At 39.9% G+C, this 24170-nt stretch overlaps 2 protein-coding genes and 1 long non-coding RNA gene across 8 annotated transcripts in view; 1 reads left to right on the forward strand and 2 right to left on the reverse strand.

The window, feature by feature from the left end:
- LOC121719468 (GTPase IMAP family member 9-like) overlaps positions 1-21998 on the reverse strand; it is a 22092-nt gene extending 94 nt beyond the window's left edge. Inside the window, exons 1-11 of one of the 2 annotated variants that reach the window (XM_042105135.1) lie at positions 18746-18980; positions 12254-12812; positions 10968-11057; positions 10775-10864; positions 7711-8319; positions 7355-7419; positions 7146-7180; positions 7064-7115; positions 6686-6788; positions 841-909; positions 1-185 (exon numbers count right to left, since the gene is read on the reverse strand). The exon at positions 1-185 is cut by the window's left edge and continues 94 nt beyond it. In XM_042105135.1, the coding sequence (XP_041961069.1) occupies positions 1-185; positions 841-909; positions 6686-6788; positions 7064-7115; positions 7146-7180; positions 7355-7419; positions 7711-8319; positions 10775-10864; positions 10968-11057; positions 12254-12386 (1431 nt within the window). In that variant the 5' untranslated portion in view covers positions 12387-12812; positions 18746-18980. Of the gene's footprint in view, positions 186-840; positions 910-6685; positions 6789-7063; positions 7181-7354; positions 7420-7710; positions 8320-10774; positions 10865-10967; positions 11058-12253; positions 12813-18745; positions 18981-21978 lie in introns of those variants that run through there. The other variant, XM_042105134.1, reaches the window with a different exon arrangement.
- LOC121719392 (NACHT, LRR and PYD domains-containing protein 5-like) overlaps positions 1-24170 on the reverse strand; it is a 60957-nt gene that overhangs the window by 6189 nt on the left and 30598 nt on the right. The gene's annotated exons all lie outside the window — the stretch shown is intronic.
- LOC121719712 lies at positions 19990-23278 on the forward strand. 3 transcript variants are annotated; one of them, XR_006034326.1, is made up of 3 exons: positions 19990-20116; positions 22375-22524; positions 23098-23278. It is a non-coding gene; the product is annotated as an uncharacterized LOC121719712 (long non-coding RNA). The 3 variants fall into 3 exon arrangements; XR_006034327.1 differs by lacking the exon at positions 19990-20116 and adding an exon at positions 21258-21651; XR_006034328.1 differs by lacking the exon at positions 19990-20116 and adding an exon at positions 22021-22046.

Below are 24170 nucleotides of genomic sequence, written 5' to 3' on the forward strand. Positions count from 1 at the left end.
TTCCACAAAGCACTGCTTCATTTGGTACACAATGTCATCACAGTCAGCTTTTTCCAGCATACTCCATGGGATTGCAGACTTGTCTCTCAAAATATGCTTGAACCTCTTAAACTCAGACTCAGGCAGGTTGTCCAACGTCTTTCGCAGCAGTTGGCTTACTGAGGCTATTGCAATGTGTGACGTGGCTGAAAGAACACAAAAACATATGGGACAATATGGCATTTAAGGCTCATTTTCTGGCTGGCCAGACATATGTCATAAGCTAAATTCCTTGTTGTCAAAAACTGCCTTCCAGACTCTGACAAGTGACTAACAGCAACTGATTTCATTTTCAAATTAAAAGGGCATGTTAAGAAGCTATGATGACAAACTAGTAAATGGAAGAAGAGTATGCTATGAAACATTTAGTTAAGTTTGACGTCACAGGCCCAAGCTTTTTCATCAAACAATGTTTACTAGCGCAGCCAGCTGGTTTTTTGCAACTTGTAAACCTTGTCACCATCACCTCCGTTTTAGTGAGGGTAAAACAAAATCGCTTAACTTCAACAAAGTAATTACTGTAGCTGTGCACAGTCAGTTGATACAATCAAGGGTATCGTCCAGGCCTCTGCGAAAAATAGAATTTTATTGGGTTGAGGCAACAAGTGAGTAGTAGAATGACATTTTTCTTATAGGCTACTCTGAATAGCGGATTTTTTTTTTTATGTTACTGTCTATGAAAAACAAGCAGCCTGTTGGACCCAGAAAGAGAAATATCACCCCATTATTGCATCATCACTCAATAACCAAATTGTTTGTTTGATTATATGTCTGATGATAGTCAGACATCTTTAAACTTACCCTGTGCTGATGTCTCTCTGCTCGCAGTAGGAAACTCTGGACTCGGTGAAGTGTGTTGCTCTTCAAATTCTATGAAAATAAAAACATAATTAACACAATTTCTGAACTTAAGTGCCAAGAGAGAAGTAGATCAATAACACACCTTCAGACTGGAAAGTCCCTGAGCAGTTTGCCAACTCAGTTATAATCTCAGCTTGATGAATCACAAAAACTACACTAAACTTAAATAAAAAATAAACTAAAAAAAACTTTTTGGCTCATAGGATCTATAGACTATAGCTTAACTTGAATCTATATCCTAATAATAATAATAATAATAATAATAATAATAACACAACACATGTGGTCAGTGGGTGTCACCCCGGGATGTTTTTTATTCTAGTTGCTAATCACACCATTTAACATGATTTGAGAGGGACAGGATTCAGGAACAGGCTACTAAAGACAGGCCCATCTTCTGTCTGACTCACGTCACGTTACCCCACGCATTAAACCACGTCACTGCTTGAACATATATTTTACGTTGACAATGGAGAAAACGCTTAGCCTACTTGGTTTCTCCTATACTTTCTTTGGTTATAGTATGTGATTCACATTAACTAGGCTATCACCGCAAGTGCATACAAAATGGTTTTGCTGAAGTTGTGTGCTGTTCTCACATTTGCAAAACTGCTTTAATCCAATTTTCTTTTGTTACTACGAACCTGATTTTTACCTGCATCAAATCGCAACTGAGTGTGCATCTAATGAAACAGCGGAGTCTCCTTGGAGAGACATCCACTCTCTAAGGTTAATTTTCGCTGTTGTTGCGAACTAATAGGCCTAGGCTACAATGTGGGAAATGCTAAATTGTAGGCTACCCGTAGTTTTTGTTAACAAACATGCGAAGTAAATGGAAGCTCTTGATAGCACATTCCACTAACATCTATAAAAACTATATATTTCTGGAATAAAATTAGACAGGGACCTCGGATTAGCATTAATGTTTTTTGTTAAACGGCAAATATCTGCAGCACAGCGGAGGCCATTTATAGCCTACCATACACCTGGACAATATTGTGCATCTGCCCTAATTCTGAAGCAGTGGCCATCACTACAAAATGAAGAGGAAACACTGTGGAAGAAAGTTAGTGTTTTAAATAGGGTCAACACAATATGTAATATGTGAAGTGAAACCTCACACCTCTAACTAGTTTTATTTATTTTTAAATTGAGCGGCAGCCTGCGGGGAAGGATATACATCGGCAGGATTATTTAAAAGGCAACCACAACTACATTGTGCGTCTGCCTTAATTCTGATACCATGGCGGCATTCATTTTGCCGTGGCGGGCCGCCATTCTAAAATCAACGTAGAGGAAACACTGTAGTGGGCAATTCCATGCAAAGGTCATCCTTACCATGGAAAAAAAAGTTGTGCATACGCAAATAGAACTGTTGTTAAAATCTTCATTTAGGTCTATATTTTATTGTTTGTAACTGATCTGATTGAATTTGATGGAGAATGACACTCTTTTTACATCATAAATATGGTGTGCAACCATACAGAAACAACTTTTTTTACATGGTAATATTATACATATTTCAAAAGTGGATAAATGGACCCAATGTTCAAACAAATTGTGTCATTTGACAAATTCCAGATTGACAAGGGAATGGCAGAGCAATGTCTATGCTCAGCTTGCCTTTAAGAGCACAACTCCTTACATTTGTAAGGTTTTTGTTTTTAAGTCAGCAAGTTCCATGGCCATGTCACATCCATAACGTTTTATAGGAAAAGTTTATGCTACACATACAGTGTTGATGCGACAATGTCCATAGTGTCTGTGCAAAGCTGATTTATATCAATGTAAAGTGACCAAATTGTGCCCCTTTCTTACTTTTAAAACCTTTAATGGTGCGTTATGGATGTTACATAATGTGAATTTACAAGACTGGGGACTTTATTATACCTCAAAGCCGATAAAACGTCTGTTCTGGTGGCATGTCAGTTTCAACGCATTTCAACTTAGTGTTTACAACTGACATTTCAAAGATTATTAGGTTGATCAAAACCACAGGGAGGCCTTGCCTAACCATTAGCAAAACAAACATAATATTAAAATACCTCCAGTGATTAGCCTAGCCATAGCCTATTTTCAAGTGGCCTAATAACGAAAATCTGAGCGATTATCTTCCTGTAACTGTCATACTAATGTTGTACAGTAACTGGATTATCGTGTTAGCTGGTGAAGATGGCTGACTTTGCAGCTGGAGTTAACATAGCAACTTCCTTCTGTTGCAGATCTGTTCAGCCTGCCGTTCGTCTGCTTAACACGGTTTAATTTTAAATGTGACTCGATATGACAGCATTTGAAGTGTCAGGTCCTCTGTAGCTAATACCCACAGAGTAACATGAGTAAGGCCAGCAATGAACTAGATGTATCGCATAGCGGTACAAAATATGACCGCCTCTCAGTCCTGCATATTCTCTTCGCAAAAATAAATCACGCTTGTCAATTTGTCTCCATCTCCTGCAACTCATGTGCATGTAAATGAGTGTGTGCATATGTGAGTTTGCTTTTGTTTATAAGAGTGTGTGTGTGTGTCTGTGTGTGTGTGTGTCTGTGTGTGTGCGTATGCATGCCTGTATTTGTGTTTATGTGTGTGTGTGTGTGTGTGTGCGTATGTGTTTGCATGCCCACATGCGTATGCGTGCCTGTGTGTGTGTGTTTATGTGTCTGCATGTGTTTATGTGTGTGTGTGTGTTTGCCTGTCTGTATGTGTGCGACTGTGCGTGCGTGCATGTGTGCTTGCCTGTCTGTATGTGTTTATGTGTGTGTGTGTGTTTGCCTGTCTGTATGTGTGCGACTGTGCGTGCGTGCATGTGTGCTTGCCTGTCTGTATGTGTGCGACTGTGCGTGCGTGCGTGTGTGTGTGCATGTGCATGTGTGCACATGCGCGTGCATGTACTTTATGTGTGCAAATCACAAATGAGTGGGTATGGGTTAGGTTCATGCGGGCTCTTGAGACTAACATACCATAAATATTTTGTCATCTTGGTTGCAACGGTTCAGGTAGGGCTAGTTATTTAGGGGAGTGGCCACCAAGTTTCATGTTCCCTGGTGTTTCAACCTGGGAATCACTGACCAAAATTGATGACGGTAAAAGAAAAAAAATAAATTTCTTTTTTATATTTTAAATGACTTGTTGTCCTGATTCTTCCTGTGGATCTTAGTGGGCACTGAGGAAGCAATATTTTCATCGGTAGTTTTTCATGATAACCATTTAAATTGTTTCATATAAAAATTCACTACTTAATTATGTGTTTTATGTAGTTTGTCGAGGACTGGTTCAGACACGTCACATCCATAACGTGAAACCGTCACATCCATAACGCTAACTCAGTGCTCACTACCGGAGCTGCTGGGGCCTGACAAGCTGCCATCTGTGGAGGCTTATATTCTGTTAAGATGGGTTCAAGAAGGACAATGTCATTATGGTGGTTCTACCTATAATTAGCATGCTAACTAGTCAACAGCCACTATAACTGCATGGGAAACCTCAGAAAGGGGTCTAGAGCCAATGCTGATATTTTTACAAATCAGTACCAACTGCAGTATTGAAAGCATGTTCTGGGTGTGTCCAGTCCAAAATCGCTATCTTGACAGCATAATAAGTTCACCAGGTGTATTGTTCAAAAGGGTTGTTCTTATGAGTCTTAATTAGTCATGGTTGTGTTTTGGGCATAACAACTGCACAACGTGGGACTGGTCAAACGCCATCTGTCACTTGACTGTGTTTCTAAACGATCTTTTTGATAAACTGTCTGTACACTTACAGTATATGGCTCTGCTCCTGCCTAGATTCGAACTCAGAACTGCCTGAAAGTTGCAGAACTGTTCTGGAAATACGCGCATTAACCCACTCGACCGTCAGACAACACTATCTGCTTCGAGTAGGCCTACTGGGTAGGACTGTAGCCTACACTGGTTGCTGTGGCACAGTCTTGAGTGACCGAATTCGTTTTCCTTTGTCATATGAATGCGGTCATGTTGTTAACATTAAAAAACACAGAGAAACGCACTGAAAACTCGGCCAATCACAGCCCTTGCTGTCGAATGCTCCGCCCATGAAAACAAATCCCAGAGAATGGTCGAACTTGTTACACATGTGATATTATTCATTTTGCGCCGGAATTGTCCTTTAAGTTGCCTTTTTGATTTCACTACATGTGTATTTGCGAATCAGGTCAATTATGTGTTGACAAAACTTGCGAACTAGTTGTTTTCAGACTCATAGTCATTGGGGTCATTGGTTCAGCCCCGTTGTCTAGCAGTCAGGCAGTTCAGTAGCCTGATGAGACAGACCCACATCAAGATGTAGGGTCTGGGGTCTCACCGTTCGCAGTGCTCAGTCCGAGGGGCGGCATAATCGGTTGTCTTTCAAATTCCTTCTGCACGCAATAGGATAGTGCTACAACTCATGAGTCCCATGCGTTTTCCCACCAGTGGAGCTAGTTGGCTAGTACAAACTTTTGACAACTTAAAAAAAACCTTAACTCGCTGTTCGCCAACAGCAACATCCATCTTCTTTGTTTTCAAGTAGCAGGGAATTCACGCCGAACCACTGCAACTATGCCATCAATCATTATGTTAAGCCCACCTACCGACTCTATACATGATGTGATTGGCCTTATCGAAGTTCAATTTTTCCAGCTCGCAAGCCAATGGAGAGTTGCTAGACTACCCAGTGTAATGTAATTTGCTGCCGCTAGGGTGCGTCTAGATTTCAAGGCTAGCAGATCAGTGTTTTGCCACCGTTGTCAGGAGCCACTGATCGCTTATTTTCTTTGTCACACACCAATTAACGAAGAGACATTGTTATATGCTTTTTGTTTTAAAGTAAACTGAAATAAAAGAAAGAAAACAAAACAAAAGAATATCTGCAAATTCTGTGCAATTCCGTGTTTATAAGAGAATTCCGTTTTCATGTATAGATTCTGTGATTCTGTCCGTGTTTTCCACATCGCGGAAATCATAGGGCCTACACTTGATAGTTGATAAGTCTGAATATGGTTTGGACCAAAGCAGGTAATAAATAAACTTGCTTGAGACACACACTATTTCAGACTATAACATTGTACATAAAATAGGCCAGACTACGCTTTAATTTGTAAAATTGGTTTGAAATCTTTTAACCTGCAGCCTAGGTTACTTAAAGATTGTGGCATTGTACTAGTGTGTTTAAACAACCAATAAAGTTGTGTGAACAGTGTTCACATTACATGTTAAACTGCACAGACTACTGATCAGGCCACTGAACGTTTCTTAAAGACAGCATTACCATGTCAATTAACACTGCTTTTGTATAAGTATATATATTCTTTTGATCCCGTGAGGGAAATTTGGTCTCTGCATTTATCCCAATCCGTGAATTAGTAAAACACACTCAGCACACAGTAAACACACAGTGAGGTGAAGCACACACTAATCCCGGCGCAGTGAGCTGCCTGAAACAACAGCGGCACTCAGGGAGCAGTGAGGGCACTTCAGCCGTGCCTACTGGTCGGGATTCAAACAGGCAACCCTCCAGTTACAAATCCGAAGCGCTAACCAGTAGGCCACGGCCGCCCCTCTCTGAACTCAACAAAACGCACCAGCCCAGTGTAGAAGCATTCACTTTAGACTGATGAAATATCTGAGTAATTAAAATATATCAATGTTTTCATATTGATCCCAACATGGTTACTTCTATCTGGGCACTTATGTGGCTACTTTAGGTGGTACCAAAATCTGGATTGGGCACTGGGCTAAATAATATCTAATGTATTTGCATCAGCAACGTGTTCAAAAAAGCTATCCTTACCTGGGGCTGAAAGGCTGTTAGTAGGGGATTTGTTGGCTTGTGAGTGTTCGAATGTAGATGCTTGTGTGTTGGAGGGAGAAGACATTCTGGGTCGCTTTGCAGTCTGGAGAAATTGCCAAAACATGAAGAGCCGAGAATTAGAAATAAGAACAATTTCCCTCTTACATTGGTGATGAGAACAGACGTTCAACATTGATTGTTGTACTAATTGACTGTATTGCAGTACTAACTGACTATGCAATCCAACTGCATACATGAAACTAGAATGGGTTTACAGCATGTATATTACAGCCAAGCCACTGAAGAACGTATCACTCCTGAACTTGACATACTGCAAACGATTGTTTGTGCAATGAGATGGACAGACAGACATATTACCTTTCCGTTGCTGATAGTGGAACCTGTGTGGACGGGTTTTCTTTCATGGTGTGTATTACTGACAATAGGCTGCACACGTTGTACAAACGGCTTCTTTCGCTCCTCTTGGGTGTGTTTCTGAACAACAAAACAAGGTTGGATTCAGGACCACCAGTATAATGCAAATACATTGTAGCCTTATAGTTATGTGCAGTATGATCTTGTTCATTTGTGGTTGATGATTTTTGGTTTTCACTTATGCTGAACATAGGCCAATCTTTTGAATGTTTCGTAATATTATCATAAACTCACCTTCTCTTTGGGTAGATTCATTGTTGACCTGTTTACTTTATCCGGTTCTTGTTGAAGGGCTCTCACTATGGATGTAAGACCATATTGATACTATTCGTTTTTGTCTATAATCTTGATCTATCTGCATTTGTTCATGTGCAGGTGTTGAAACAATTCATCATTATTAGTCAGACTTAACTAATAATGTGACGCTCTTAATTCCCAAAATTGTATTTCATAGTTCTGATGCCCTGTGGCTAAAATTCTAAAATGAAAAATGTTATGAAAAAAACTATTGACGGGTAATGTGTCCCTTTATTATCCACACACATTTATGTCAACTCCTGTTGTGAAATTCTTTTCTTTATGTGACTTACTTGTGATCTTTGTCAGAGCCTCCTGGTACTTCTTGTTTGTGTAGTATTCTCCGTCGTTCTGCTCCACCATGGTGTCTATCTTCTCCAGTAGCTCCTTCACCTGAGTCTGGTCTTCCTTCTGTGCACTGTTAAAGGTGTGGTATCCACCCTCACAGCTGTCTATCAAGGTCTGGACCTTTTCATTTAGAACACTTTCCATTGTTCTCCCTTTCAGAATATCTCCATGAGTGAACAGCACCATGGTGAACTGAGTCGCTCTCTTGCCAAAGTTCTTCTGGATCCACTTGACTGCGTTCTTCTCCTCCTCTGTGAATAACACTCCCAGTCTGATCACTATCAGAAAAGCATGAGGCCCAGGAACCGACAGGTCCACACACTTCGCTATCTCGCTTTCCAGCTCAGCTGCTGTCTGAGATGTACAAAGTAGTCCTGGGGTGTCGATCACTGTGATCTGTCTCCCAAACACATTGGCAGTCTCCCTCACAGTAACTGAAGTGACAGAGTCAAAAATGAAATCTTCATTAAATGCCTGTTTCCTCAGGATAGCGTTTCCTGTCGCACTCTTTCCTACTCCAGTTTTACCCAGTAGCACAATCCTCAGCTCTGATCCTGTGATAAGGAATGCAAAGACAATAAAATATGAATATGAGTTAGGGACCTATGGGAGACGCTTCTATGAGACATGTCATACAAATATAAAGTGTGTACAAGTGTATAAAATGGCAGAATGTAAATAAATACCAATCCACACTTCAGACTAGTGTTAATTTTGTCACCTATTTTTAATTTAGTCTTAGTCTTAGTCTTGTGACGAAATGTCCTTTTTAGTCTGTGTCATATTTAGTCATTCAAATATCATTTTTATTAGTCAAGTTTTAGTCGACTAAAAGTCTCGTCATTTTAGTCTAGTTTTCGTCTGGGAGACACTTCTATGAGACATGGCAAACAAAATCGAAAGTTATGACAGAATGTAAATAAATAACAATCCACACTTCAGACTTGACACCATGAAAACTAGCCTCTGCTGTTGTTTCTCTTGTTGCAATGGGAAACTGGGCAAGATATGAAATATCGTTCTTATTAAAATCTCAGAGGTGTCATCTAACTTCACTTTGAAGTGTGTTGCTCATCAAATCCTATTAAAATGCTGAAATGATTAATACAATGGGATCTAAAGTAAAGAGTGGGCAAAGTGCAAAGTGTGTCAACAAGCAACGTGCTTGTGTATGAACTATAGCTAATGTGTTGAATGTGCAAAGTGTGTCAACAAGCAACGTGCTTGTGTATGAACTATAGCTAATGCGTTGAATGTGCAAAGTGTGTCAACAAGCAACGTTCTTGTGTATGAACTATAGCTAATGCGTTGAATGTGAGAACTGAACAGACTCATCAATGTTTGTGCTTTAAGGATCAGGTAGCGATTGTGCATGACGTTGTGTTTATTTATTTTTGTTTATGTTTACATTTCTTAGCACACTTAATTATTTTTTTTAGCAAACAACGTACATTCAATAGTTATCAACGACCAAAAAAAGGGAGGTAGCTAACCCGTTCCTTCAGTATTCCTAAAGAAACTCTACTTTTGTTGTTGTTTGGGGAACAGGCCCCCAATTAGCTTGATGCCAGTTTCCGGAGCCTGGGATCACTGTAGAGATCAAGTTTTTTTTACAGTGTACTCACGGAATAGGCAGCTAGGCGATCGCTGCCCCCACCTTTGAGGTCTTACCCAAGATGAGAAATTAGGAAAAAGATGTTGCCTTTTGTTTTTAAATAAGCTTTAGTTAGACCTAAGACTAAACTTTGCCCATCATTCAAATTAGGGCCTCATATCTGAACTCTATAAAGTAAAATCTAATAAAATCTAACCAAGTATTATTAATCTTATATTAAGATAAAAAAAATCTAATTGGTATTTTTTAGTATGAAGAGACTTACCTAGCACTCTCCTGAAAGATCATTTTGATTTAATTTAAGAAGACTGACTTATTTTGAGGAGTCTTAACAAGACAACTTTCCTCAACACACTGGCACACAATGTGCTTGTTTTCATGATGTCAGATCAGATAAAGTTGTTGCTGCACCATCTCAGATTTTGATCATACCTTGTCTATATCAAGAATGGGTCCCAAAACCAAAGCCTGTAAAATATTTATGTTCAAATCCTATGTCTTTATGTATGACTTTCTCGCCAAGTTTCACAGCTTTCAAGTCTAATGTCTTTGTGTAAATCAAATCTGAACGGAGAGAATAGAAGTGTTCCGATTGTGCCAGTTCTCCCCTGCTCTCACATAGTGAACAAATAGAATGTTGGAACATTGCGCTCCCCAACACAAACACGAAAGGTCAGCTTCATCTTTGAATGATTTTTTTTTTTGCGGTGATGACGGTAACAAGCTCAGACCCACTGTAGGCGTCACGTGACCGCGGTATTGCGGTTACCGTCCCAGCCCTAACAATACCAACTATTTTTTTTTTTATTATCTAGATATAAGATTAATAACACCTGATTAGATTTTTATTAAATAAACAGTTTTTTGCAGTGTGCCATGAGAGAAGTAGACCATCACTCTGTCTCACGTGGCACACTTCTGTCAGTACACATTAATGCAGTGTGTGCCCTGCGTGCTTACTCATTCAGTGTGTAAATTTCAACACAATAGTGCCGTCTCATATCGAACACCAACTCTGTGCACCTAACGGAAATGATGATTGGAACATTTAAATATAACTTTATTGATGTCCTGTATTTGACGGTTACATGGTCGTACATGGTGAAACGTGAAGCAAAATATCTATTTGTGTTCAGCATTATTTGGTAAGAAGCTTGACAATCACTGGGATTGTATTCACGTCATTCATCCACCTACGAGACATGGCCAATGAAGATTGAAAGATACATCTAATATTAAGGCTTGAGAGCCTTCTCAGGAATTCCACACCTAATTCACATTCAAATATTACCTCTTTCCATTACTTCTATTGATATCTCCAAAAAGACGGAAGCTTCTCCCAGAAATTGAGAAGAGGTTAATCAGGGATAGAACTGTACAGTAGTATGCCTTACCTGGAGGCCTGCGATCAGAGTGGTTTGAGGTGTATTTCTTGACATTCTTTTTCTGTTGTGAACATGGTGACTGCATGTCAAATGACTGATCTGTGAGAAGACACACATTTCACATGAATCAGAGAGATGGTACTTTCACACCAACCAATCTGAAGTGGCCATTTTGTCACAGGTGGTAGATTAGACCACCTACCTTGGGGTGTGTGCAGAGCCATGTGCTCCTGGTAAGGGTTGAAGTACTTGTACTGCTTCGCACAAAACGTACAGGTGTAACTTCCTGTTTCTGCAAGTAAAGAGGAAGGAAGATGATGGTTTTAGTGTAATGAGCGACAAACCACTGCACTTATTTTGGAGCAAAGGGATAGAACAATTTGACAGTGCAGTGAGAAGATTGGAAAATTAAATTGGACTTGAGCTGAGACAAAAGACTGAGTATTTTGTTTAAGGAAATTAAGAAACACAAGGAGTCAAAAATTGAACTCAATGTCAAGGAGAGATGGGCTAAAAATATAGACCTCTGAAGTTCGCCTACAAAAAGGAACCAAAGCTGCCATCTTTGCACATAAGGCAAACCGGGTGTTAATTGATGCTAACTATGGCAAGTTGCATTGGAAGTTAGTTCTGGGGTAACAAAGATCAAAGTGTGTCGTCTTCACATACCGAAGATCACAGTATCCATTTGAAGGCAGAGGACAGAACTGTGTAGAGCATACGTCTGCATTTCCGATTTCTTCGTCCCCGCAAGAGTTTAACAGGTGTGATAATTCAAAATCCCCATGTTATTTTCCCATTGAAAAAAATCTCAAGATCTCCCAGATCTCCTTATTTGGCATATATGGCAGCTTTTTGTAGGCCAGCTTCAGAGGTCTATTGCTGTGTCATCAGCACCTCTTTTACCTTGATCTCAGTTGCTGTGTCTTCAAAAGTTTTCTTATTAGCCACTAGAGTGCAGTTTATGTCTGTATTAGCTTAGTCTTTCTGCTATCTGTAAGTGTTCCATAAACGACTCTACTGAACTTTGAGCTTGTGCATCTGAGCCCTATCGTCGGACTGTTTGTCCTTCCTGACGCACACAGAAAGAGCACGGCGGCCCGTCTACACAGCCTACACCTGTAGAGTTTGTGGCAGCATCTCAGCAGCTAACAGTGGATACTGGCTTTCCATCCGTTACTAGAGTTACAGTAACTTATCCAAGTTTGCTACCACATATATGTGGCATATTCCAGCCCCAATCCTCTATTTCATGGTAAATGAACTAAATGTAGAGATATTCAATGCATGAAACCAATACTGTGTATACAATAACCGGTGTTAAGCACCTGCTGCAGCACAGCTTGTGCAGGATGTGATCACATGTTCCTGTTTTTCCCTGTGAAAGGTGAACATGCCTCTGATACATGCTGAGTGTTGGTTTGCCTGTATGCATGTGTACGGCACAGCTGTGGTCAATGTGTGTGTGTGTGTGTGTGTGTGTCTTACGTGTGGCGAAACCTCCTTCTGTATCTTCTTGCACAGTGGCTGTGGCTAGGGATTGGACTGGGGTTTGGGGATGAAAGTTCTGCATCGCCCCCATAGGCTCCGGTTCCTTGTCTTCATACTCCTCTTCATCCATGAAGCTGTCTATGCTGTCCCCGTTGTCGTTGGCGCGTTTACCTTGTGAACCGCCGCTGTCGCTACTGCAGTCTGGTGTGAGCTCACTTTTTTTCTGGCGTTTCCTCGGCAAATCTGCGGGGTTCCGGTAAGAGATGGAGCCGTTGCCGCTGTCTATAATTACTACCTTCTGTTCTTGGACCAGTTTCTCCAGTTCTGCACGGGTGCGATCTGGGTTTAACCCGTGTCTCTTTACCCTTCCACATATCTTCTTAAAGTCTGGTTTGTTTTTACTAGACCGTAGTGAATCAATAGCGCTCAAAATCAACGTGCAGTACTTGGGTTCAGAGATGTTTTCTGTGTGGGTTTGGCCAGAATGTCTCTGTTTCCGTGTCTCCAGAGGCAGAACCCGGCTAGCAATTCAGTAAAATCATTGCCATTATTGTGGCTGTGAATGGAAAAAGAAAAAGAAGAGAGTGGTTTTAGTAAAATGCACAATATATCTTGTAAAATGTTACTTTTCGCTGCCCTGTTATATAGCCGGGTCATTCTGTGTGAAATCATCACACTTTAGAACCGCATCACCTCAGATTTGAATGAAACTTGGAATGCTGATGATTCGGACATAACAAAGTCATGAAAATGAAATTGCATGTGTTTTGGATCAATATTAAGGGAAGTTAGGTCTAATAATGAATTAGGGGGGACTATGACTTTGAATTAATGTATCTCCCTCAGTTTTATTCACAGACAAATGGTTTTTCATCGTTATAAAACTCTTTTCCAGCTCTACATTTAATAGTATTTTGGGTACCAGCTGAAAACAATAATAACACTCAATTAATTACACCGTTTTGACATTTCTCTATGCTGGATGTGAAGTACAACATACAGTACAGAATAGAACTATAAAATCATATATCAAAAGGCTTGTATGGAGTGGCATTGCGCTTATCATTCCTCTCATTTGCCTGCAGACCTACATTCTTGATTTGCTTACAGACCTAGCCTACATTGCAGAATGCCGACAGCTGATACTGGTTGAACAGGACCAAGGAAAATATTTCCTGGTTTTGCATTTTGCTTTAGGCTTTTACATGTAGATTAATTAATAGCCTATAAATGGAAAGCGTTCAATGTTCCATTTTTTTCTCCAAGAAGCCATACTTTTATTGATTTTCACTGATTTTTGTCTACCTCTGTTCATACATTTGTATCCTTGCGCTCTCAATCTGATTTGACACTAAAGCCAGTGTTATGTGTTGACTGTCTCTTCTATTGAGTCTTAAATCTGAGTATGGGTATTGGGTAAGCTGGTTTAAAATTGCCATGCCAGATTGCTTATTTCTAGCTCATACAAAGATGAAGACCTAAAGCAGGGGTGTCAAACATAAGGCCCGGGTGCCAGATCAGGCCCGCCAGCAGGATTCAGGCGGCCCCCAGAGAAAAAAAAAAGATATTCACATCCAGTTGCGTAATAAGCAATATCTCTATGATATGAAAGTGCAAACCTCTATACACATGGTTTGGCTTTAACCCTAGCAACCAGCATAGCAACCACATTATTTAGCATAGCAACCACCATATGTACCCTAGCAATGTCTGAGTAACCATCTTAATTACCCTAGCAACCACCACTATAATGTGACCCTATCAACCACCATAGGAACCAACATGATTACCCTAGCAACCACGTTATTTAGCATAGCAACCATCATATGTATCCTAGCAACCACCCTAGCAACATTGTTATTTTGCATAGCAACCACCATATGTATCCTAGCAACACCCTAGCAACTATCTTAATTACCATAGAAACAACCCAGAAACCCCAATTATGATGTGACCCTTACAACCACCATAGCAACCACCATATGTTTAATGTCTTCCAGTCAGGGATGGATTACTGCACGGGCCTACCGGGCCTAAGCCCAGGGGCCCAAAGGGTCAGGGGGCCCTGAAGCCCACGCCTTAGCATGGAATCATTGTTTTAATATCAACAAATCAGGATGTAGGCTATGAATCTGATTGAATTTAGTATATTGACCATCCCCAAAATGCACCAGAACATAGGAAATCACATTAAACAAATTAAAACATTTCTGAGGGAGGAGCCCCAAACCCCCCCTCCCACATATACGACAATAAGTGGGGGGCCCACATCTGGGCCCAGGGGACCGAGAGTTCATAATCCGCCCATGCTTCCAGTAGCCTATCGTATAGGTTATGTTGGCTTGTGCATGAAAAGGACTTGACGTTTCGTAGCCTACATTTCCGTCAGTCTACTGTCTTTTAGCTCATCTTTACCATGACAACCCAGAACCCAACGCTCTACTTTGAGAGACCAACCAGCACGGAAACTGATCAATCTGACCAACAATTAACGCCGATTTGACACTCTTTTGCTGTCCAGGTTTGCAAATCATTCATTTAGAAAATTTAAGTTGCGCTATTTGTTATTATAATCACAGCACGACCTTACTACCATTAGGCCTACCATATCATTAGCATACAATATCGCAATTAATAAGTCATCATAATCATCATCGTCAGCATGGCATGTCACACATAGCCTACCTGCTCCACCACTGAGTTGTTATCATGTAGCTCTACACTCCACCACCTGCTCAATGTCCCTCTGCTCTGTATGCTTGCCTACATCTCCTCGTTCAAACTCAACGAACTTCAACATGTTGCTGACATATGCTAGCCTACTTGCAATATTGTATTTTTTTTTTGTATATTTTTTGGGCTTTTTTTGCCTTTATTTGACAGGACAGTGAAGAGTGACAGGAAGTAAGTGGGAGAGAGAGATGGGGTGGGAATCGGCAAATGACCGCAGGTCGGATTCGAACCTGGGTCCCCATGGGCACTCAGACGCCACAGCGCCCCCGACAATATTGTATTTTTGATATATGATATTGTAGCTTCTACATTGGTGTTATTTTGCACAATTGTCACTACCGGCACCCGCCGCAATTTTGTGTAGGCTACATCGATTACCTTTAGATGCGCTCACATAATCCTGGCTCTGAGCCAAAATGGGAGGGGTGGGGCCTGATGTAAGTTGTTATTGGATCAGCCCAGTGTCAATAAGAAAATGTAACCAATTTGATTGTCCTTCCTTTGGGCCGATCGTTGGCCAAAATTATTAAATTATAGCCTATCGGCCCAAAAGGTGCGTCGGCCCACAGGGAAAATGCCCGGTATGCCAGATGGCCAGTCCGCCCATGGTGACCCTAGTAACCACTTGATCAAGCCCACTCTTGCAGTTCCTCTGACATGCATTCTAGTTTAAATAGTTCTGCCTGCCTAGAAACTGTGTGCAGCAAGCAATATACCACTCTTTCTTACCACTTTTGTCATCCTTTGTATGCTCCCTGGAAGTCTAAAAAGCATGTTCTCGCCTCTTGCCTTCAGTGGCGATTCTAGACATTTTTAACAAGGGTGACACTGATTAATTCAAGGGTGTCATGAGGCAAAACATCCAGATAAACAGGCTCAAGATGTGAAATTAGCACAAATACATTAGGGAAACCAGGCACCAAACACCAAACTCATAAATTGAAGGACAAAAAAACACAAATACCTTACTCTCACATAAAATGTCTTTGTATTTGAATAAAATGCTAATACAAATAAACAAACATATTAAAGTTAATTATTAAAGACTCTTTTTTAATAATTAACTTTAAAAAAGACCCTTTTTTAACGGCACACCTTATTCCACCTATTTGTATGGATTGGAATGAGGGAACATTGTAACATTGCATTGTGTGCTTTTTTTCTAGCTAATTGCTCACTGGTTTGCTGAAATGTTGCTGTACGATTCATTACACCACACTGAAAGACATGTATTGTCCTCTCCATTCACTCTGTGAAAAGTTACAGTGTTTTATGATTCACACACCTGCATTCAAAGTTGATCCATGTTAAACCAGGCCATAAAATTGTAAACTTTTTTTTTCAGACACATTTTAATTATTGTTGTGATGTTTGGAATTAGATGGAAAATAATTTATTGTATTACACCATATTGAAATTGTGAAAATGTTAATAAATGTGCATGTTCAAACTGTATACTGTTTCATGTTGTCTTGGGGTACACATTTGCCACACTAAGGTACAAAATTCTTTGTCGCTGGGGCAGTACCCTGAAATCAACATATTTGTTCCTTTTCCAAGGGTACCATTTTGATCCATTACATAAAGGTACAAGTTTGTACCTTAGGGTACATATTTACCACCAAAGGGTACAAACTTTAAGGGTACAAATATGTACCCGGTTGAAAGGTACAAACTGTGTACCCTTGAGGGTACTGCCCCAGCGACGAGCCTTTGTACCTTTAAAAGTACAATTCTGTACTTTCTTTTCTGAGAGTGTAGGTAGCACTGCAGCCACAGAGTGTAGCACTGTAGCTGCCTGGCTGCTCTTTTAAATGTATCAAAATCATCTATAAAATACATAGCCACACCATGTATAAAAATCACCTGTATTCTTCTATTTTGAAAGTACCAACATACTCTTTAAAAGGAGCATGATATCACTTTGCAAACCTTTCATAGCTATCTAATCTATTCCAGTTGATTAAGTGGACAGTGTTTGAGTTTTTCAGTTTTTCTCTGCCTATGAGACATGCCATAACCTGCAAACAGTCAACAGATCAACTATGCTGACCTGCCTGTTACATCTCATAGCCTAAACACTGTATCAGAGATGCACTCAAAAAGTCACAACTGAACTTGTCAAGCGGTACAAAGTACAAGTCTCTGACATCGTCAATGCATGCCCAGATTGAGCAGTGTTGCAGAGCAACCACATAACTAGTTCCATGTGTTCCAATTGGATGATTAAAGTTCTCAAAAAACTGATCATTAAAGATCTCAAGAAACCTGAGGCTGGTATGAGAGGGGGTATATTGTGTGTGTGAGCAACCTACAAGTTACTCATCGTGCACTGGATCATCTTCCTGAATCTCAATATTCACAACATAATCACAACAAGTCTGAGCAAATTATTAATTAAATAAAATGTTCAACGTTTTGCTTTAGGCAATACATGGGGCAACCACATAACCGGTTCCATGTGTTCGAATTGGATGACTAAAGTTCTCAAGAAACAAGAAAGTGTATTGTGTGTGTGGGCAACCTACATGTTATCTGCCTGAATCTCAATATTCTTATCACAATAACTCTGGGCAAATTACAAGTCAGTGCTGCATTCATTGTTTTGCACTTTTATAATGTCATCACCAAAAGTAGGTTATTGGTTTTACCAAAAATATTTGGCAGTACGTCACATTTGGTCTGGATGATCCTGCAATGTCATAGCTGTCCCTAAAAGTTGATCAAAATGTTATTGGAGTTTTTGGCTGGGCTCTGTTTAGGCCTTCAGAAGACATATTTGTACTCAACATAGGCTCTTCATTTTTTTCCCTTATTGAGATAAGTAGAAACACTCTCATTAGGACATTATTGTCAGGACATTATTGATAGGACATTATTGATAGGACATTATTGTCATTAAACGCTTTTACAAAAGTATAGGCCTAGCCTACAGTTGACACTTAATGACCTAGCAAATGTCGGTGACTTAAGTCTGTGATTAGATAAATAGGCACTGGCAGAAGCACAAGCTTCAAGCAGTAGCCTGTAGGCCAATAAAGGCAAGCGTGTTTGCCACTTACATTCCTGACGTCTGACACTTCAAACTGTTTCAAGTGCATCAAGAAAGGTCTTGCCAGTGCATGTTAATGGCCAATCGTAGACTAGGATTTGGGGGTGGCCAATCAAATCTCAAGGGTGCAAAGGGACCCGCAACAAACTGAGCATTTTCAATCAACAAACTGGACCAACACACTACATCTACCTGATACCTGTGGTGATGCAAACAGTGAGGCTCAAGTAACCATGTTTCGTGACTTGATGATCTAGGTCTAATGTCTAAGATGATGTTGTAATGTTTCTTTTTTAGTTTTAAAAACACACACATCCACACACAAACATCGACATACTTCCCTTTAAACCGAACATTCTCACTAGTATCAGAGTAAATGTAGCATCACTTAAAACTTGGTCGAGTGAGCAGAAATGAATGAACATATCTCACATTAGATCATTGGGATGATAATGAGCAATTAACATCAATCTTTTTTATCCACAACCCTCAACACAACATCATCGAAGATAAAGTTGTTAAAAGAAGATCTAAATAAAGACAACAAAAGAAAACAGCAAATTCCTCGATGTTGTATTTGTTCAACAGATTATTTTGTGTATACGTATCAATGGAGCACTCTGCACTGAACATCCTTCACTCAACAGACAAACACAACGTCTCCACTCAATATGTATCACCATTTAGGCCGTGATCCATCTTACCTTAGAGTCACTCATTCCTCTCAATCGCCTTAGAGCCGAGCAAATCCGTCTGATGACTGAAATGAAGAGTTGAGAGTGAGAGAACAGTCTGTCCAAAATCAGGAGGCTTGAGGGTTTGGCTACACCGGTTGGGTGTGGGTTACATGCTGCTATTCCGACATGCCGTTACTTAGACATTGGCGTCTAATTGTCGAAGTGGCGGCATTAACATTAACTAGTGCAGTGCCCGTTCAAACATGCCATTCCCGAAGAAAACCCGTTGCCCAATTACATGCCCACAGGTATGCCTGCTTTAAAAATAGGATGATAGGAAAACATCATACTGAAGAACTTCCTAATACTGAAGACAAACCATTTTGGGGAATGATGCATCATTGTTTGACATTTTCAGATCAAGTCATTTTTCCCGACGTCCAGTATTGACATCCACAGTATAACCTCTGTATAACGTCAAGAATTACATCATAGTCCTATTGATGTCCAAATGGGGTCATGCATCAAAATAGCAGACCTAGTTTGCACATCCTGCAGTCTTCCAGAATTGGTCTTGGCCCGACGGACGCAATAAAGACATGATCTGCATGTCCATCAGATAATGTTTTGGTTTGGTTAATGTTAAGGTTTTTTCACCACTTTATTTGTGAAATCATTCAATATTACAACAATAAAAATAACTTTTGTAATTTTAAAACATGCATTGCAGCGCACACAAATGATAGCCTATGTTTGGGGCAAAGAGAGCAAAAATAATTCCGTGGAAATGCATGGATTCCAGTTTCTTCCAGTAGCAGCAACTGGAATCCATGCATTTCCATGGAATTATTTTTGGAATCTGATCCCTTATCATACCTTTTCATTCGTACTCGTCGCTCGACTTATCGTGACTAAATTCAAGATGGCGGCGAACGGTAAACTTCCTGAAGGTACTGTCTGTATGAATTGTCTTGTAAATAAACTACCAGTGCTTTTTCAAAGTTCTCAATGTCTCGTTTTAAATGTCAGGGCCCTCGGGAGTCTACCAATGAAGTGTGCAGCTACTTTGAGCCTCGTAAATGGTGTAAAACAGTGATTTATTTGCATGGCTAACTAACGCCAGATTTCGGAGTGCAGTGGACAAGCCGAGATGAGCTATGAAACACACGTTCACACTCTGTATCATGTTTCAACACACTTTAGGTCAATATCACACCAGATATTTTTAGCACTGCTCTCATGCTGACAGCAGTGAGATTAGGCATAGCATCCTCACAGACACTCTGTTTGGAACATTTTGCCATTCGGGTTTCAAGATTGATATAGCCGGCTAAGATTAATTTAATGCGTAGAGTGTGGATCATCTAAAAGTTTGGGACAACCCAACAGCAGTGTAAGGTAGGTACAGTAGGCTATTTAGTGTGTTGCGAGCAAATCGTTATGTAACCATAGCTGTGTTTTTTTTCCTATGCAAAATGCATGAGGTAGCAATGTTCACGTCATGTGAGACATAGCTGTTTGCTCTGTAGCCCTAAAGGTATTTCTGTCCCTCCCAAACTGCATTAAAATGGTGTGTTTACAGTGGTGTAGCCAGAAATGTGCAAATGGGTGGGCACATAAAAAAACAGGTGGGCAAAGCCAATTTGATTGAACATAAGATAGGCCTAGATTAGATGCATACAAACATTAATCATAGGCATATTATATTCATGACATAACATTGGAATTTATTGAATGCATTTGATCACAGCCGAAAAATTACGCAGAAACATTTTCAACCGGAGCAAAAAATGCATGAATGTATAACTTCGGTGCGTCACATGAAACACAATTGAGACAACACAGATTGATCATATTGGACAAGTGCAAAGCTTTATCTTAGGCATGGTGCATTCATATAGAGCTAAATTTGTCTCAATAATATTTGTTCCACAGGGGATCCACAAATATTTCTTGATTTGCATGTGTGTTTTGATACCTACAAATAAAAAAAATCATATTTGTAACTCGTATATTGATTTTTACAATCATATTTATTTGTTAATAAAATGCCATTTGTAAAACCGAAAATTTCATTTGTGAAATGTGATTCTGCATTTGTGGATCACCAGCACACGCATTCTTCGCTTTCCAAAGCTACGTGTTTTTGAGACGTTCTTCGCATGAAAGTCGCACAAATCCACACATGAAAAAAATCATATTTGTAACTTGTAAATTCGTTTTCACAATTGTAGATGTGTATTTGTCAAATAAATGGCATTTGTAAAACTGAAAATTGATTTTGTGAAATCTAATAGTTTTTGTTTTCGCATTTGTGGATCAGCACACGTGTTTTTGAGACAATCTTGGCGCAGAGGAGCCACCCAGATCCACAAATAGCCTACCTCTAATTCGCCTGCTGTAAGACTTTCTAATCCAGTAGATGGCAGTGTTGTTCTATGGGACTCATAACACACAGAGCTAGTGAACCTAGTTCTTAAATGTAACAAGTTATGCCTTTTACAACAAGCTTTTTGATGGAAAAGTGGTGTTTAATTTCCATAGTCTTTGTGTAGTGAACGCATAAAACCGTCAGTTTGTAAGCGAAATCAAGAATTACGATCTTTGGATTTGTTTATTGACATGTAAGAGAACAGACAGGACATCTGCTATCTGTAAGTCTTCAATAAACTACCCTACTGAACTTTGAGCTTGTGCATCTGGGCCCTATTGTTGGACTGTTTGTCCTTCCTGACGCAGAAATAGAGAGAGAGAGAGAGAGAGAGAGAGGTTTTATGCCAGACCAGAGAGGGCATGTTTGAACAGGTAGTCTGTTTTAGCACTTATCTTTCTCATCTCACTCTGAAAGGCTTAGCTGTTGAGCGTTAGTCATGTGACTTCCTCTGAAACGAAACTCAGGTGATGTGTTAAAAAAGAAACTTTATGAAAATGAGGTGAGGTGACATTCATATTATGTGTCTTTAGATGACTGAACAATTGAACAGGTTGTCAAACTCTGTAGACTATGTGACAGGTGTAATTTATTTTAAAAATACTGTGGTTGGATATTATGAACAAACAATAGCTGTAAGGATCATTGTTTACACCTGACATGGTCTGTCATAGTTTTTATGTGTTTTTTCTGTTAACTTTGACCCTAAGAACCAATAATTGGAGGGTCTGCTCTGCCGGAAATATTGTGAAAAAAAATCAAAAACCAACACAAATGTAGACTAGCCTAGGCCAGAGCCACGTAAAATGTGGAAATGTTTTAGGTCTACCACAACTTGTGCAACAGGTGAAGTAGCCAACGTTTTCTGTGGCTTGGTGTGTCGACATGTTATGGCAGGTAGGCCTAAGCCTATTTGTGTCGTTAAAAAGCCAGTGTAAAATGGATCCAACTCTGAACACGCAAGATGCAAGATAAGAATACAACTTTTAAAGAAAACAAAAGTTTAGTTTTGTTTTGTAATTAACCAAACACTGTCTTCATTAAATACATGTATGAGAGTTTGTCTTGCCATGGTGGTTTTTTTTGTGTGTGCCATTTGGTTAACACATCCCGGGGGAGAGTAAGCGGCTTTTAAACTGCGTTCCAGTTTTCTCGTGTGCAACTATGGATATCACCCTCCCTAAACAAGGAAACGTTACAATAATTTAAAATCTATGTCTTCCAGAACCTGCCAAGCCAAGCTACACACCAATGATGATGTCCCCAGCACTTCCCAAATCAATCTTACTCACTGTATCGGTTTCGTTTGCTTGGAAATTATACCATGCAGTGACAACTGGTTGAAATCACCATAAAACATTTCCTGGAATGCCATGTGAGTGAATTTTCTGCTTTGTGCCAAGAGCTCGCTGATGGAAAATAGGTGACGGGGCTTAGCCTACAGTACATTGTGTTCATGCACATGGGGGGGGGGGGGGAGGGGGGAATCCCAGAAAACAATAATTCACGTCAACTCACATCATTTTATGATCCCCTGGGCACAGATGCTATAAAATGTCAAATGTAATTTTTTGGAACATAGCTAATTTAGATACACCTATGGTGTGGGTGCTTGTGTTTCTTTAGGAATCTGCCTTCTTGGTTTGTATAGAAATGGATATTAACTGACACATACACGCAAGATGGTGGAAATACAGGACCGGTGGTAATAGGGGGAGTTCCAATACTATTTTTTTTATCATACTGTCTCTATTGTGCAGTGGAGATTTTTATATTTATATACTTATATTACTTTTTCTGCTGCAAGTGCATGTTGTGTGTGATGTCTGTATGCTACTGAGACCTTTAATTTCCCTTTGGGGATCGATAAAGTATCTATCTATCTATCTATCTATCTATCAGCCAGGCTTAGTTAATTCTAATGTCAATTATGTTGTCCTGCATGTAGAAGCAGCTTGCATGGAGGTACCTAAAGGAGTGGGGTCCCACCGTGATTGACATCAGCGTCATCTCCCAGGTCATCTGCCAGCACCCTCCCGTTTTGTTATTTCTCCCGGAAAACTCCCGTAATTTGCATGGCCATCAAACTTAATTTTAAAATCATTGATCCATTCATTTTTTCTGTTAGTCTGACATCTCCCAGGTTGCCAGATTGTGTATGAACTACACCCTACACATAGCCTGATGAGCCAGACCCAAAATAAAATGTAGGGTCTGGGCACTCAGCATTGGCAGTGCTCAGTCCAAGGGGCGGGATAATCTGTTGTCTTTCAAATTCCCTCTGCACGCAATATGACAGCACTACAACTCAGGATTCCCATGTGTTTTCCCACCATCAGAGCTAATTGGCTAGTTCAAAATTTTGCCAACTTAAAAAAAGCTTAACTCGTGACACTCTGTTCACCAACATCAACAGCAACATCTTTGTTTTCAAGTAGCAGGTAATTCAAGCCAAACCGTTGCAACTCTGCCATCAATCATTATGTTAACCAATACGGGAAAATGTCAACATTCATCTTTCTTCAAATTCATCAAAACTGCTGCACTAACTAAACGAGGTGTGAAGTAGAGCTGCATTGGGATTGGGTCCCGCTGGGATATTAATTTAAGTTCATTTCCATTGAAACCCTAGTGGCAAATTTGTGTGTGTGTGTAGAGAAAGAGTGATTTTATGCCAGACAAGAGAGAGAGAGAGAGAGAGAGAGAGAGAGAGAGAGAGAGAGAGAGAGAGAGAGGTTTTATGCCAGACCAGAGAGGGCATGTTTGAACAGGTAGTCTGTTTTAGCACTTATCTTTCTCATCTCACTCTGAAAGGCTTAGCTGTTGAGCGTTAGTCATGTGACTTCCTCTGAAACGAAACTCAGGTGATGTGTTAAAAAATAAACTTTATGAAAATGAGGTGAGGTGACATTCATATTATGTGTCTTTAGATGATTAAACAATTTAACAGGTTGTCAAACTCTGTAGATATGTGACAAGTGTAATTTATTGGAAAAATACTGTGGTTGGATATTATGAACA

This window comes from Alosa sapidissima, chromosome 9 (assembly GCF_018492685.1).
Source record: "Alosa sapidissima isolate fAloSap1 chromosome 9, fAloSap1.pri, whole genome shotgun sequence".
Taxonomy (NCBI): domain Eukaryota; kingdom Metazoa; phylum Chordata; class Actinopteri; order Clupeiformes; family Clupeidae; genus Alosa; species Alosa sapidissima.